Source organism: Falco peregrinus, chromosome 4 (assembly GCF_023634155.1).
Source record: "Falco peregrinus isolate bFalPer1 chromosome 4, bFalPer1.pri, whole genome shotgun sequence".
Classification (NCBI taxonomy): domain Eukaryota; kingdom Metazoa; phylum Chordata; class Aves; order Falconiformes; family Falconidae; genus Falco; species Falco peregrinus.
In genome coordinates, this window is record NC_073724.1 from 96272207 (window position 1) to 96285635 (window position 13429).

Sequence of the window (13429 nt, forward strand, 5' to 3'; positions counted from 1 at the left end):
TTTTCCAACTGTTCTGCATTATCTCTATCATTATTAGCTCTAGAGAAGGACTGAAAAGTCTAGACAGCTTGGCTTTGTGGCTTTTCTGTTTGTTTGTTTGTTTTCCTTGTCCCTACATCAGTAAAAAGAAGATTTAGAACACTCTTTCAGAAGTTTTAGCCATTCTGCAATTAAATGACTGTGGAAGCACTTGGATGTTTTAAGGACAAAAAGCAACAATTATGATAATTCAGCCTCAGTTCACCCTCTAATTCTTTTACAAAGTCCAATACACAATTTGAAAGAACATCTCTTAAAAAAACAACACAAAGAAACACAAAAACCCCACCAACCAAACAATCTTAATATCTGGATTGATTTTATCGAATTCCAGGCCTTACACAGAAGCAATGCCACCCGATCTATTTTTTTTAGCAGAAAGAAATATAGAGATATAGAGGCTGGAGGCTTCCCATTTGGAGCATGCCTAAAGTTAGCCCTAAGTTCATAGATTTGCACTGTCTTTATGACAAAGAATCTACACCTCATTTTTGAGGAAACATTTCCAACGATCTATTAAACTCTGTTATTATTATTATACTGTGTCTTATTATAACTGTGATAAAATGACCATAGTATTGTGTGTCTAAAAGTTTTAATTTTCCTGTTTTGCTGTCTACCCACTGGATCTCAGATTAAGCTATCTACCAACATCAGAGTTTGCATAAATTCTGAAAACAGAAGTCCAGAGCATCCTTAATTTCATCCTTTTCTTTTTTTTCTTGGAAGTTTTAAAAAATTAAAACAATTTTAAACAATTAAAAAATGTGTTTTCCAGAGGATAGTTCACTCCAGAGTTTTCTCTGAATACTACTATTTTTGCCAAGTAGTGGTTCTTAACTGTAAATGGTATTCCAGTAACGCTTTTGCCAAGATTTCAGGAAGTCATTACATCACTGTTCCTCTCTTCTCTATTTGTTCAGATTATCCTTGAAAAGACCATATTATCTCTTCAGTTAGAGCAATGAAAAAGCAGTTTATGGTCATTGGTTACCTACAATAACGCTTAACATCGTTTGGTAATTAGTGCTTTCTAATACATACCTATTAATTCTGTAAGCGTGGCACCCATCATTCACTGCTAGGTATATGATGTTGGTTTGCTTATACTAAAGTTTGTGCTATAGAATTCTGAAGGTTACCATTTGAACCTGACAGCTCTGCAACAAAGCTTTCTCCTTATTGTTATTTATCATCCAAATGTCAAGGGCTTCTAATTTCCTTCCAGGATTGTCACATTCATTTAGTACTTGGTAAGAAATCTACAATACTGTTCCAATATTCAAGTATTAATAGACTGTCACTTAGGAGCTGCCCAACATCATCCTCAGAGATAATTAATTTACATTTTTTTAAAGAAAAAACAAATTGGCTTACAGTTCTTGAAGCAGCACTTAGCATTTAGCTAATTACAGAACTGTAGCAGTTCTCCCTTACATCTGGCAAATGTGAAAGCATTTCTTTGCTTCCTTTCTCTGTTTTTAAGCATTAGTTTTCACATCATGGTCAAGATGATATAATGGCACTCTCCCACCAGAAAGGCCCCTGGCCACTTCTTTTTGCACTCACTTAAAGCCTGGATCATATCTAAGAAGGTGATTGGGAATAGACAGCATGGATTTACCAACTGGAAACTGACAGCCTTCTACAATACTGGCTTGGAGGATGGGGAGGAACCTTTACACACTGTAATAACTTCAGTGACAAACTATTGAAGGATGAGCTACATAAGTGGCCTGAAAGCTAACTGAACTGCTGAGCTAAAGGCGTTGTCATCAGTGGTATGAGTCCAGTCGGAGGCCAGTTACTACTGGAGTACCCCAGGGGTCAGTACTGCGTCCAATCTTGTTCAGCTTCTTCATTAATAACCTGAATGGTGAGACAGAGTGCACCTCTAGCAAGCTTACAGATTATAAAAAATCAGAAGGAGCAGCTGATATAGCAGGTAAGCGTGCAGTCATTCAGAAGGACCATAGAGGGTTGGAGAAACAGGCCAAAAAGAATCTCATTAAGATCAACAAAGGGAAGTGCAAAGTCCTGCCCCCGAGCAGGAACTGCCCCAAGCACCAGCATATGCTTGGTACTAACCAGCTGGAAAGTGGCTTTGCAGAAAGGGACCTGATAGTCTGGGTGGACAGTAAGTTGACCATGAACCAGTAATGCACCCTCCTTGTGGCAAAGGCAGCCAGTGAAATCCTGGGCTGCATTAGGAAAAGCATTGCCAGAAGGTTGAGGGAGGTGATTCGTCCCCTGTTAGCGCTGCAGAGACCACACCTGGATTGTTGTGTCCAGTTCTGGGTCCCACAGTACAAGACAGACATGGACATACTAGACTGAGTCCAACAAAGGACTGAATGATCAAAGCCTCTGACATGAGAAGAGCTGACATATGGGACTGTTTAGCCTGGAGAAGAGATGTGTACAAATATCTGGCGGGTGGGGAGTAAAGACGACTGAGCCACAGAATTCTCAGTCATATCCACTGAAAGGACAAGACACAATGGACACAAATTGAAACTGATAACCTTTGTCATTGTGAGGGTGGTCAAAGACTGGTACAGGTTTCCCGGTGGGGTTGTGATGTTTCCATTTGTGAAGATACTCAGAAACCTAACTGGAGCAGGTCCTGAGGAATCTGTTCTAGCTGACTTTGCTTTCAGTACCTCTGCTTCAAATCAAGAGTCTTCTCTGAAGTTGTGCATGCTACTGTGTTACTGCTTTTAATACAAAGATTGCTTAGAAGACAGATGACTTTCAAGAAGAAACTCTGAAGAAAGAGTTAATCAATATGACACATTTTTCACCTAGTTAAACATGAAAATATACATGCTCAAAAAGCACACTAAAAGAAAATAAATCTTTACTTTGATACCTTCCTTTTGGTGGTGGTTTTGTGTGACTGAACTTTTCATGTGGCAGTCTAAAATCTCTGTAAAGAAGTTTAGATAAATGATTTAATTTGAATATTTTTCCTGTTTCTACTTATTAATTATGGCTTGGTTTAAGCCACCATGTAAAAATGACAAGAATTTGCATTGTTCCTAATTTCCTTCTGAGGTTGCATATTCAGTTTCCCTTGCGTGTATTACATTTACATTATATTTAAACAGAACCAATTTTGGCATTTGATTTCTGTAAGACTGACATCTTTCTGTGGCTCATACAAAGCACTTGCCAAGTTCCACCTTGTCAGTCACAGAAGTCTTATTTCCTGCTCTTGAGAAAAACTCTCCCTTTACATATAATACATAACACAAGGTAATATAAGAAAGCGAGACACTGAACTGTGATTAAAGCTATGTGTGTGCAAGTATGTGTGTGTGTCAGACAATAAGCCATTAATTCAGCACAAATGTGCCCAAATATTAATTGAAGAGTCTGTGCAAGTAGCAAAATACCTATGTTTATACTAGAGAGGTTATCCTTTAGTGCACTACAATAAGAGAGTTGAAACTCCATATGTTTTGGGGCTATACTTTCTCTCAAGGTTTCCAAGGTGTAACAACAAAATAGAGAAGACATTATTTTGGTATATTCTGGGTTATGAAAACAGAAAAAAAAATGAAAACCAAGAAAAGCACACATCAACCGTGGGGAAAGATAAACTCATAGGAAAAAAAAAAAAGTTTTCTTACTCTGCAAGACTCTTTATTGTAATCAATCTAATAAACAGATACTATATAAACTTACTACAGCTAAATCATACTGACAGTGGAGATTTTTTTTTAAGCAAATATGGAAATGTAATGGTTATACCTAGTAAGAAGTATGTTAATTAAAAAAACCCCAAACTTTCTTTAGCATATAATGTTAAGGTAAGACCCAGAATTCTTTTGAAGGAAGAAATTCAGGCTTCTTTGATAACTCAAAGGGCAGCTTTTCAGGGTTTATTCATTGACATGTTCAAAACCAAACTCTACTCAAGGAAAATTCCATTTATTGAAGACACATACACGTAGCAATTACTCTAAGCTATACGACTTCTTTGTAGCAAAGTGAATATAGGCTAAAGAAAAGTTCTAAATCAATATACGTAAAAACAGAACCAGAATTAAATTCCCTCTGACACAAATATAAATATTGAGGAAACCTTAACACATGAAGAATTTTAAACTATTTTGATGCAAAAAATATGTTTAAAAAACATGCTCAAAAGTCTTAGAATTGTAATCAGATCATAACAAAAATCAGAACTACATCACAGCATAAAATATATGTAAGAATAAATAATAAAGCATCTGAAGTTATTCTAACCTAATACCATTGCTGCTTCTGCATCATATTGCAATCGGAAAGAATCACATCACTCAAGCTAAAGGTCTTTCTAGACTACTAACTATAAGGAAAGCAGCGTGCATCACAGGCTGTGCAGCTTTGGAGTATGCTTTTCCTGTTCAGAGGCAGTATAAAATTCTCAGATCAAATACATCACCTGAGATTGCCAATTTTGAAACATAAATTCTGGCCAAGAAACAAATTATCATGTTAAATTCCTGTATGCATGTTCAGTCCTATAATTGCATTTGTTACTGTCCTTGACAGACTGAAAAAAAAAAAATAAATATAGATCATACTAATAAAAACAGCTATAGCCAACAGCTTGAAAAGGTCTCCATGGTAAAATGACTCTAGCACTTAGCAGAAAACGGACACATGGAAAAGCATTATACCAGATGGTAATTTAGAGAAAATGTATAGTTTTTTTTTTCTTCAGAATAAACCTGAATTATTTTTAAGAAGACATTTGTTCCATAAAAAATATGAATTATTTTAGTTTGTCAAGTAAAAGCATAGTAAGATTTTTATGTATTGATAGTACAAGTAACTTCCTGAGACCCCATCTACTGGTCCTCTCCTCAGCTGATTACTAAAAACTACTACTCTTTAGACTACCTGAAATGACTACAAAGTGAGAAACGTTACTTTGGTTACATCCCTCCTGGTGCTATTCTTGTTTTCCTGAGCTGATATAACTTGATAGATCTTGCTTATGTTCAGCCCTCATCTTTCTGCACAGCTGATACACAGTCTTTAAGAATATGAGAAAAGGTAAGCATACTAAATAGCAAACACATAAAGAACGAAGAAGTTCTGAAGAAAATATCAGCATGCTCTGACACAACAGAAGGTTCCTTATTTTCCTAATTCCTTTTTTTTAAATTCAGCTAAGACAACCATACTTCAGCAGTATACAATTAACTTCTGAAAAAACTTTTCTCATGATTGACCAATAAAATACACATTTTTACTATTATTGTATAATTTCTAAGTATCAGAGGACTTTATTAAGGATGTGACTTATTTCTATTTTCATCACAACAGCAAACCTAAGTAAACTAAAATTGTCTGTCCTGCGACTAATGTATTATGAAATATAGCTTCACTTTTGGGAACAGGTGATCAGTGAGCCATTTTTATATTCACAGATCTACTTTCTATAACCTCTAGATAACATGCAAACAGTGCCCTCTGAGTATAACAGATTTGTTTTGTAGTACTGACATCAGCCAAGGATCTTAAACACCAAACAGAAAATACAATGACATTTTCTCAGTTTACAGCTCTAAGAAATCATGTATTTTAAAATTCCTAAAGAAATCACCACACTAGATTTTAAGGTTTACCTACAAAGCATATATCTTGCATCCATGAATTTATAAATTGCAAAGCAAAAAGGACAGAAGACTTTGTAAGAGCTTGTATAAAGTAAGCAGCATTAAAATCTGTAGATATATGGGGGTGGGGGGGTGGGGGGGTGGGGAAGTATGTCAGAAACTAAAAACAATGGGAAAGATTAACTGTTATTAGGAAGCCAAACCAAACCATAACTGCAGCATTATAAGTTACTTACCAATAGAGATAGGGTTTATCCTTATCTACATTGATATTGTTTAGTGGATCCATACGAAACCAGGTGTTAAGAGTAAATCCATTTTGATAAGGCCACTTAGCAATAGGAGGCAATGCAATTGCCTGGAGGGGGGTGGGGTGGGGGGTGGAGAAAAAGGAAACAGCAAGTGAAGAAATGAATTTTTTGAGAAGTATTGTTAAAGGTAATGCCCCTCTAAAATCCTGTCATTCTAGACCTCCAGATCTGCTTTAACTTTCCAATATTAAAGAACAATATATATAAAAGAAACCCCACCTTTCAAATAGTGCTTTTGAATAAATGCATTGGTTTTCCATTTATTTTAAAATACTTTCATTTTAACTACATAAATCGTACCAATAGAAGACATGGAATCAAATTTTTGAACAGGCAATATTAAGAGAAAAAAACAGAAAAGTGACTTCTGCAGAAATTAAACTATAAATTCAGCCTTCAGTAAGTATGCATCTTATCAATAGAGTTAAACATTAAGGTCAAATGAATCCCAAGTTGGTTGGGGATATATTGGTTGAGAGATTCACTGTTAAAGCTACAGTATAAAATAGGTTGTTTTCTGACATTCAAGAGCACTATCAGTTGGTTTTTTTTCCCATACACACTTAGTAAGGTAAGAGACTGAAAATTTTACCCCCATACTCAGTTAAACACATTAATAGTAAGGCATGGCCTGGGAAGAAATTTGTTTTTTCATTCATTTTTTTTGTGTGGGCTGACTACTGAAGAGCTTTGAGAGAACTCTATCCCTGGGCAAGACCCTGAATACCTGATCTAACTTTGAAGTTAGGTACTTGTTAGAGAAGAAATCAGACAAGATGAACTTCCAAGGTCACTTACAAAGTAAGTGTTTTCTATAATACCAATAAAAGATAAAATATTTTTCCCCTCAGTATCAGAACTATACAAAAATTGAAGTAATATAAAAAAAATCTAAGAACTTAAATGGTCGTAGTAACTTAGAGATTACTGTAGTAGGCACTACTTACAATAAATTCTTTCTCCCTCCATCAGACAAAATATAGAATATTTCATGCAAAAGTAGTTAAGGAATAAACAGCCTTTAATAGTGCTTCTTGAAATAAGTTGTATGTGAATGCAAACCAGAAGAAAATATTTTTACAAATAAAAATAGCATGTTATTTCTAAGTTTATTTAACTGATATTTTTCAGTTTCATTAAGATCATTTTAACTCTTACCACATTTCAAAATAATAAAGACTAGTTAGTTAATCCTTGTACTGATGACATTGGGTTCTTATCAAAGCCATCAGTGATACTGACTGAGCACTGGTACAGGTTGCCCAGAGAGGCTGTGAAGTCTCCATCCTTGAAGATGCTCAAAAGTCATCTGGACACAGTCCTGGGCAGCCTGCTCTAGGCTGCCCTGCTTCAGACTAGGTAAGCTGGCGAGAAGACCTCCAGAGATCCCTTCCAACATCAACCCTTCCATGATTCTGTGATGCTTAGAATGTCACAGTTGGAAAGTGCTCAGGAGTGCTCAAATTGTGTCCTGTCCAGATTCATAATGAAGACTACAAAGAAACGTAACAAACTCGTTCATTGCTTAAAATGAGAATGGACATTAGTCTCTGGGCAACAGAGTCAGAATAACCACACTAGGATTCTATGCCAATGTAGCAAGTACAGAGTGGGACTGACTTTTCATTATTTTTATATGCAAGGCAATTGCTGAGAAAGTTTTAAGAGCAGAGAAATAGGTAAGTAAGAATGATGGGGAACTCACAGTAAATTTTAGAATCAGATCCAGCAACGTGCTCAGATTATTCTAGCATTTGACTAGACAAAAGTAGTAACACCATTTCTGCTGCTAGCCTGGTTCTAACTGCTCAGTACAAAACATTTCAAGGAACTTTTGGGATATCGCTCCTGCCTCCTGAGAGGGAGTTCCTTGCCTGAAACAGGAAAAGACAGGAACAACACCTGGGAATACTGCCTCCACCACAGGGTGTCTCCTAATGCGGTGACTCCTGTGCTACTTACACAGACTAGCACAGATGTAACAGTACTGGGAAGAGCCTGGGAAAAGCTCTCACCAGCAGATCAGCAGACTGGCTCTATCAGTAGACAAGATCAGTAGACTCTTGGCTTTTTCATACTGCCACTGAAGCCTTGGCTATACGAGGAGAATGCACCCAATTTTAAAGAGGGCCAATGTGATATTTATTGTGCCAAGTAAATATTATGCTGTTTCTCTGTCTGATGTCATTGCTGCGCATCACAGCTGAAAACCTGAACTCAATGCCAGTAAACTAGGTCATATCCAGTCTCTTTCTCCTAATTCAGTGCTTTGTTGTTTGGGTCGCATTGTAAGTAATTGCCCTTGGTCCACTTGAGAGGATGATTTTTCTCCAGAACTTCACAATGTAATCCAACATGCACTACTCAAGACATGTAAATTTGAAACTGAAATTTCTTGATTTACAGGTGCACAGTCAATGATGTGAAACAAGATCCTAACCTAGGAAAGAGAAATGCTTATTGTGCATTTCAATCCAGAAAATCTTTATGCTCCTGTAATTGATGCACCTCTTTGGACAGGGAGAAATGTTTGGAATTCTTCCCCTGCAGAACTTTTCTTGAAGCTCTGATACAAAATTAAATTTAAGAGAGACATTTCATCAGGGTTTGCCTCTGAAGCCCAGAAATGTCAAAGCAGCATGTGTCATCATAGACATTCATATTCTGCAACAGCTGTCTTGCTGCTGCATGTACTTTTAGGAGAGGTTAACTGTGGTTTTAATTTAGCAGTAGCAAATTAAACTGTGTCTTTCAAAACTCAGTAATTAATCCCTTACACAATCCGCCCTATGCATTTTGCTGACACATCTGTTTGTGCAGCTGAATATCAAACAAGATCAAGGAAGTGATCCAGCCAAAAATAACCCAGGTGAAAAACAGTGATTTTCAGCAAGTTTATTTCCCTAATGCAATCTGCCACACCAACAGCTGTATTCACAAAGAACAGGAGGTGGTGGTTTATGCTTGAATACAACTATCAATGCTATTGAGGAAGTAAAAGCAGAACAGCCCAAGAAAAGCTCCTAGCATCCTTCACGGACTGGCATGAAAAGACAGGGATCTCAGGATTACTTCCCCTTAAAAGATTTCAAGTTCTACCATAAGCACATACTATTCCATACCAGAATGGAATCGAACCTCAAATCTGGATTTCTTATTTGTAAGCATTTGTATTTACTGCCTAAATAATCACATTTATAGATCTGTATACAATACTTGAATTTATTCTTGGGCTTTTCTGAACATACATGCAGTGAATGGAAGAGAAAATGTCTATTTGAGAAGGTTCAGAAAGGAATACAATTACATCATCATAAGTTATCTCAAATAGTAAAGCCAAAAGAAGACTGCATTTAAATCACTGCCTTCAGGGAAAGGAAACAGCTGATGGATTTCAGACAAAAAGCTATAATAAAGCTTATGACTCAGCTGCCACTGTAAACTGTGATGACATGGACAAGCTCATCCCTGTTTTCTTCCTCAAGCCTCTGGTCTATATAGCATCAATTACGTTACTCAAATAAAATAATGCCGTTCTTTGGAATTTTCAGTTTTCAGTTCTATGATAACTTCCCCAGACAAAAATCTCCTAGCTGACATTCCGTCCTTACAAGTGCAGCTTCTCAACACTACAACTACCTTGCAAACTTATGGAAGGCAAGGTCTGCACTACTCAAGCATGTATTTCCCCTCTTGCTTACTTTTCAAGAATTTCTGAAACCAAATGAAAGCAAATGCAAATGAGGAGAAATGTATCTGATCCTCGAGTTGTAGTATTTTGGTTGTAAACTTACTGCAGCACTACAGCCTGGGAAGTTGAAAAAGGTATCAGGCCCATGTCTCTGCGGCATCTGATTGAGGACTGATAATAGTTTAACCGCATGTCTTGGCTGTGAAAACAAGGAAATTGCACAAAAGTCAATACAACCATTTTGTACTCTCTAGGCTACAACAGAAACCGGACGGTTTTCAAACAACACAGCAAATTAAAGTAGTTAGCAAAAATACTTCATACATTCAATCAACATGAAAACAAATACTCAAGTTTATATGTCCCAGGAGACAATTTACGTTAACTTCAGGCTCTAATGGAATGACAATGCTTTATCTGATCACAGCTTACCCAGATTCCATTTTCTCCTCGAAGCATGCTGAACAAAAGCTTCAACTCTTTGACAGTGATGCTGTAGCTGGCAAGAACCCCCAACATATCAACTAGAAGATCTTCAAAGGAAAATAAAGTTATTCTGAACTCTGAATTTCATTGTTTTGACAAAAAAGCTGAAAAAGTTAATACCTTTAAATGTAGGTGTACTCACAAATTCTAAAAATCAAACTTAGTTGCCTTAAATATTTTACAAAGGATTTCATATTCTTGCTGTTTTAGTTATTTCAGAAATAAATTTACATATGCAGTTTTAGATTTTGCATTACACTTTGAACAAAGTATTTATTAGATTTATGATGAATTAATTCTTCCCATTTTACAACATTCATCATACATTGTGAACTTTCTGCTTGCTCCATTCTGTTACACACTTTTGGAACAAGTGTTTCTTCATTCCTCTGAAGTTAGCATTTTTCAAAAACCTCTGATCTAAAAGATGCTTGACAGTACTTTTTATCTTAAGCACAGTGCATTATACTGAGAATCTGTATGGTTCCTACAGTTTTGCTACAGTGATAATGCTTCCAATTTTTAACAAAATGAAAGGCCAGGGGAAAAAAAACCCAAACAACCCACAAACAAAAACCCTCAAAAAAAAAATCATAGTGAGAAAGCAATAATAAGACCACAACTAAAAGAAGTGATCAAAATTGCTCACGAATTTATGTAATACAGCTTTCATTAAAACATCTCAAACCCCATAAATTATTAAAGTAATAGCATTACATAGCCTGCTTTTCAGAGAATATCAGGTTTAAAATTACTGCTAGTGCTTGGATCTTTAATTGTGGGGTGCTGGACCTCACCTTATAGCCCACACTTTCTTCTGGAATAAAATATACACTACTTAAGAATTACTACTTCCTCTAGTAGGAAGCAAAATAATTTGCTTATCTTCACAGATGTGGCATAAGAAATTTAATTCAGAGATCAAGCAGCGAAGCACAGTTTCCAAAACAAAAAGGCTATGACACAATAGAATTAGCATTAGTAAACTTTTTCAATCTGCACAACAATCAGAAAATTCCCCCTGTTAAACTTGTAGAAGAACTGAATAAGTTTATATCTTATTTGCAGGACTACATATTCTCCTTGTTCATTAGTGAAAGGATGACTCTTACAGGTACTGTCAAAGAGTAGTCTTAAAAAGCATCCCTCCTTTTCAAGGACATTTCACGCTGACATGTTGTTTTAAAATAAATTTTCTCTCTGCAAATCCCTGCACATGTGTTTTTGAGTAAAACCATCATATCTATTTAACTTGTTCCACTATGCATCCAACCTCTGGTCCTCAGTAAGAAAAAGGCATGTGTGAAGAATGAAATACTTAATTTACAGGACACAGTAAGCTGTTCAGTGAGTGAAAAAGCACGTCAGGAAAAGCAAAAGAAGAACACTGTAATTTGCAGACATTTTCACCATAAGATCTGAATATATTCCTAATGTTCAGGTATAGATTCCGCCCCCCCCCCCCCCTTTCTTTAAAGGAAGAGTTTATTTAATCTCCCCTTTAAAATTAGTGCTACATTGTATTTGTGACAGAATTTATTAAGAGAAAGCAAAATAAAACTACAAAAACTAAACCACCTTTTCTTTTATGATGGTGAATTCTATGACTCAGCTCCTCCTCTGGTACCTACAAGCATCTGCCCCCTTTGCTGCACAGCCTCCAGCCTGCAGTGTGAAGCTGGCAGTGATTGCACATATCGTACGTGATTAGAAATTGAGAACAGCAACACGCTGAAAGGCAAATCAGCACAAGCAACCACCAGAACACCAGTCTGGCTGAGAATTTCCCAATTCTTATTTGTAGTTTTAACTTGCTTTTTACATTAAGTTACTTCAAACTTCGCTTCTTTTACATAGAGAAATTGTTGTATAGAAGCAAAGTTCTTAGGTGAAAATCAGAACATCATTAAATAAAATAATCTTCAAACACAGATGACAAAAGCGTAAACTAATACAGTCAAACACAGAAATGATTGGCAGGTTTTTAAAAACACTGAACATGTGCTGCTTTGTCTCATTGTTATAGCCCTGTACTACCCTGTGGCACAGAAAATTTCGTATTTCTACTGAAGATGTTGATAACTCACAGGCGTTAGAAAAATGAATAAAACATTGATGGAGAGAAATAAATGTAAGCTCCCTAACAACGTAACTCTGGGTAAAACAGAGACCTGAAGGATTGAAGCCTAGTAGATAACAAGTAAAGAGAAAGCAAAGAACTGTGGAAGTCAAAGCACTTAATGCCACTTCAAGCTATTGCTGTAAACACCTCTAAAGAAGGTTTGTTTCTTGTTTCAGTTTAATAAGACTTCAAAAGAACTGTACTCTATTACATAACTTTATCCATTCTTATTAGAAATCTCATACAAAAGAGTCAGTCCACAGCTGGTTTATAAATCCTAATAATCCACTCATCTATAAATGGACAAAGTTCACAAAACATACTACAACTGAATTTTTAAGATGTTTACTTAATTTCTTTGCATTAAATAAGATCTCATATATAACTGGTACCTATGATCTCATTTCAGAAACAAGATTGTATAAAATAATATTAAGTCCAGAAGGAGAAAACAGGCACTGTTTCTCATTTTTAATGCATTTCTAAAATGCATAGAATGCAACAGGTTTTATTTCTGTTAATGGAACCTCCTGACTACTTTCATACTAAGCAGTTTACATATGATCTATAAATTAAACAGAAACCTTGAAGGAATGCTTTATTATGTCATTTAATAGGAAAAAACAAGGGTAAAAGATCCTGCCTGTCTCTCAAGTAATAATGAGCACATATTAAAATGAATGGGATGGCATAAGCTTTAGAAGACATATTAAACAGCATTGGAAACCCAGCTTCAGGAAAACTTCCCTCATGTTTCCTTAATTTTTTAATAAGATTGTCATGAAATTTTGAATTTTAACTCTGTAGGTGAAGTAAATTAATTTCTACAGACTGGCAATAGAGAATGTCATCATTTTGCAGTTTTTCTTATGGAACCAGCTGAAAGCGAAACACTTGTTAACAGCCTATTAATGACAGAGCAGCCAAACCCTAACATTTTTGCTTAAAAACTAGGAACTGTTTCAGTGCTTAAGAATTCAGTTCCAGCTGTTTTAGAACAACAAGCTACAGTATCACAACAGAACCACAGGCAATAAAATGGGGATCAAGGGAGACATATCCACTCTGTATGAGTTCAGGATACCTTCTCATCCACCGTTCAGACTTTTCTGCAGGTACTACAGCCACACTATCCCAAAGAGTGTCTCGGAGCAGATGATCTGCT

General features: G+C 36.0%; 1 protein-coding gene across 3 annotated transcripts in view; it reads right to left on the minus strand.

Moving 5' to 3' along the window:
* The window catches only part of NBEA (neurobeachin), a 509659-nt gene that overhangs the window by 400429 nt on the left and 95801 nt on the right, over positions 1–13429 (minus strand). For all 3 annotated transcript variants that reach the window (XM_027792046.2, XM_055802616.1, XM_005241160.4), the window contains exons 3-5: positions 10089–10189; positions 9760–9855; positions 5891–6012 (exon numbers count right to left, since the gene is read on the minus strand). In XM_027792046.2, the coding sequence (XP_027647847.2) occupies positions 5891–6012; positions 9760–9855; positions 10089–10189 (319 nt within the window). The remainder of the gene's footprint in view (positions 1–5890; positions 6013–9759; positions 9856–10088; positions 10190–13429) is intronic.